Source organism: Miscanthus floridulus, chromosome 5 (genome assembly GCF_019320115.1).
Source record: "Miscanthus floridulus cultivar M001 chromosome 5, ASM1932011v1, whole genome shotgun sequence".
Classification (NCBI taxonomy): Eukaryota; Viridiplantae; Streptophyta; class Magnoliopsida; order Poales; family Poaceae; genus Miscanthus; species Miscanthus floridulus.
In genome coordinates, this window is record NC_089584.1 from 111,688,077 (window position 1) to 111,691,219 (window position 3,143).

Genomic DNA, 3,143 nt, shown 5'->3' on the forward strand with positions numbered 1-3,143 from the left:
TTGCTAGGATTGCCGTGGCCGGCTGCTGCCTCTGTGTGGTAGGCCGTGGCACCCTCTGGCTGGCCGTGGCTACCTACTGGGCGGCTATGGCGTGGCTACGGTCGGCTTTGGCCTGGCCATGGGGTACCTGCTGTTGTTGATCGATGTTAATCATGTGGAAATCATTATTTTCTTGTAATTTTGATATTGATTTATTTGGCTCTATTTGTAGATTGGTCCCAATAGAGGGGGTGGATACTGGACAAGCATGGTCATGAGAGTGGAAGGGGATGTCTTTGGAGGACTTCAATTTCCCCTTGACACAGGAGTACTAGGCAAATGATTATCATTATAAATACCAACCGCTTTCATATTATTATTATCACTATAGTATATTCACTCAAAGAACCTGAAAAGCATCACTCATCTAAATTACTGAGAATTAAATCGACGGGTCGATCACTTGTCCAGCAAAAACCACCACGCCACTGACCTCCTCCTTAATCAAGAACACGAACGGGTGGTCGGCGACGAAGTCCACCGGCGCCTCCATGCGCGCGCACCCAAAGCGCAAAGCGACAGCGGTCGCGGAGGCTGCCTCGGTCCCTTCCTCGTTCACCTCCACGAACGACTCATGGTAGACATCGGACACGACGAGCGGCTCCGGCGCCGCCTCCACCATGTCGCCGAAGTCAGCGGCGACGCGATCGAAGGGCAGGAGCAGGCCCAGGTCCAGCAGCATCTCCCTCGCGTTCGTCCTATACGCGACGGTGAACCTGGGAACCCGGAACGCGCGCACGCGGACCTTGCCCGTCAGAGTTCTGGAGCTCTCGAGCAGCGCCGGGTCGGCGCTCAGCTTGTGCAGCAGCGTCAGCAGGCCATCGTGCGCGTCCGGAAGGTTGATGTACATCGAGAACAGCTGGTGCTCGCCGCCGCCGTGTTGCGCGTAGCGAAGCCTCAAGACTTTGTAGCCGGGCCGGCAGGCGATGCGCTGCTTGCTGGTGCTCGACATGAACGGCACGCGGACGATGCCGCGTGGAGGGACGACGGGGAGACGGCCAGGTTGGCGCGGGGGGGAGCCGTCGCGGGAGGCGAGGTGGCGGAGCACGCTCATGGGGAAAGCGGCCTCGTCCTGGGCGGCCTCCGCGAGCTGCATGGCCGCTGGTGATGCTCAGGCAGCCTCAGCCTCAGGTTGCGGTCAGCTCAGATACACAAAACGTGCAGCCACTGAAATGGACAACGGCCAGCGGGAGTGGCTGGATGGATGCGTCGCGTTGACCGCTGCGTGTTGTGCCGCGTTTGCAAATGCAGGTCAGCAGGTGTCGCTACCGAACACTAGCGTCTAGAATATAGACACACAAACGTGTCAGAACATGATCACTCTCTCAAATAGCCAAATATGCTGTGGACTGAGACTCAAATTGCGCCAAGGAAACTGAACACCCGATCGAAATAATGTTAATAGCTCAATTCTTAACGCACGCATGGTCGATGATGCATCAATTCTTACAATTTCCCACCCGTACAATTAGAGTACAAGAATGGTAGCCTTTTTTTTTTTTGTGTCCAGCTCACCTGCACATTTTTTTCGAAGGCATCTGTCGGGTTCATAAACCCGGGTTCCTCGGGGACTGGCTTCCGCGCCAAGGCTCGGCCCAAGAGTCTAATACAACAGGCCAGAAGGACGGCCCAGTCGCCGACCTGAAGGTCTGGACCGAAAGGAGCGGCGCCCGCTCGTCAACCCCTTGGGCCCACCACTCCAATCGGAGCACTCGCTTCGGCCTCCAGCCGCCTCCGGACGCCCTCTCCGATCGGAAGGCCTGGCCCAAAGCGCTACTTCGGACTCCGACCCCGCGTCCCTCCGACCGGGGCTCGTAGGAACCCTGCTCACCGCTCTTCTCCGACCGGCGCACTCAGAGCCGACTGGAGCCATCCGACCGGGGACGTCCGCTCGGTAGGAACCAGAAGACGTGCGGAGAAAGGCAAGACAAGGCTCAAAGTCAAAACCACTGTACCAGGGACCATACCCTGCATGGAACAGTACTCTGCAGCCACCTGACGCAAACAGTATTGTAGGCATCGACATCTCTCTCTACAGTATTGTAGGGGCCGCTAAAACTCCAATACGATAAAGCCCTCCACGTGCCTCTGGACATCAATAGCGGTATGGGCGTCAGGATTTACCGTACCGGGTGAACATAGCGAGACTCCTCACACGCCTCTAGGCATCAAATAGTATTTGCAGGTACCGACGTCCACCATCCCTGAAAAAGGCAGCACGACCTCCCGTATACATCTGACATTCTACAGTGACATCAACGGTGTTGTAGGCGTCTACCATTATCTGGTACCCGCCAGTGTGGGCAACAAGGCTCGGTAGCATACGCACTCTTTTCCTCTCACTTGTAAAACCGTCCCCTTTATCTATAAAAGGGGTGCGCTTCCTCCAACAAAGGAGACCGAATCATCCAAGCTCAGTTCCTTTAGATTCATTAGTCCAATAGCTCACAACCACAGAACCGCCAGGTTCAGACCGCAAGCACACGCTTGAACACTTAGCTCATAGCGGAGTCCCCGTCGCTCTCGGCCCTTTTGACCGGAGCCAACCGGGCCTCTTGTACACCCCATCTTTCTCCTTCTCGTTTGTAACCCCACAGCAAACTTCAAACACCTGGGCTCAGGAATAAAGTCACCGACCAACCCTGACTGGACGTAGGGCACGTTGGCTGAACTAGTATAAATCATGTGTCATTGAGTGCTAGACCACCTCCGATCACAACGTACAACAAAACTACAGATATTCACTAGTTGGTCACTTTCTGCACCGACAGCATCTCTTCCACGAAAATTAGATACAGCAATGGCACGGCACGTATAAAACAAATCAATTACTAAAATTACAGAGAGAACAATATACGCCACCAATGTAGAACTTGAATAAACTAAGATACCACAGATCTGTTCATTACAGACATCTCTAGCCGGACTCGACGCGCCAAGCCAAGTTGTGGTCGGGGAGACACGGCGTCGGTTGGATGGATGAGCAACCGGTTGAGTGGACTCGGACTCGAGGCGCGGCAAGCATCGTCGCCAGCGCGCACTGCACTGCACGGTCTCTCACTCAGCCGGGGCTGGCTGGTTGTGCTGAACGTGCGCAACAACAA

At 55.1% G+C, this 3,143-nt stretch overlaps 1 protein-coding gene across 1 annotated transcript; it reads right to left on the minus strand.

Annotated features, from left to right (window-relative positions):
* Positions 1-421: 421 nt before the first annotated feature.
* Positions 422-1,124, minus strand: LOC136453049 (serpin-Z1-like). Its single transcript, XM_066453627.1, has one exon. The coding sequence runs from the start codon at positions 1,091-1,093 to the stop codon at positions 422-424; it is 672 nt and encodes a 223-aa protein (XP_066309724.1). The 5' UTR covers positions 1,094-1,124.
* Between the last annotated feature and the right edge of the window lie 2,019 nt (positions 1,125-3,143).

Excerpts from the sequence above, each read along its gene's own strand:
- LOC136453049 (XM_066453627.1), bottom strand. The coding sequence starts at position 1,093 with ATGAGCGTGCTCCGCCACCTCGCCTCCCGCGACGGCTCCCCCCCGCGC.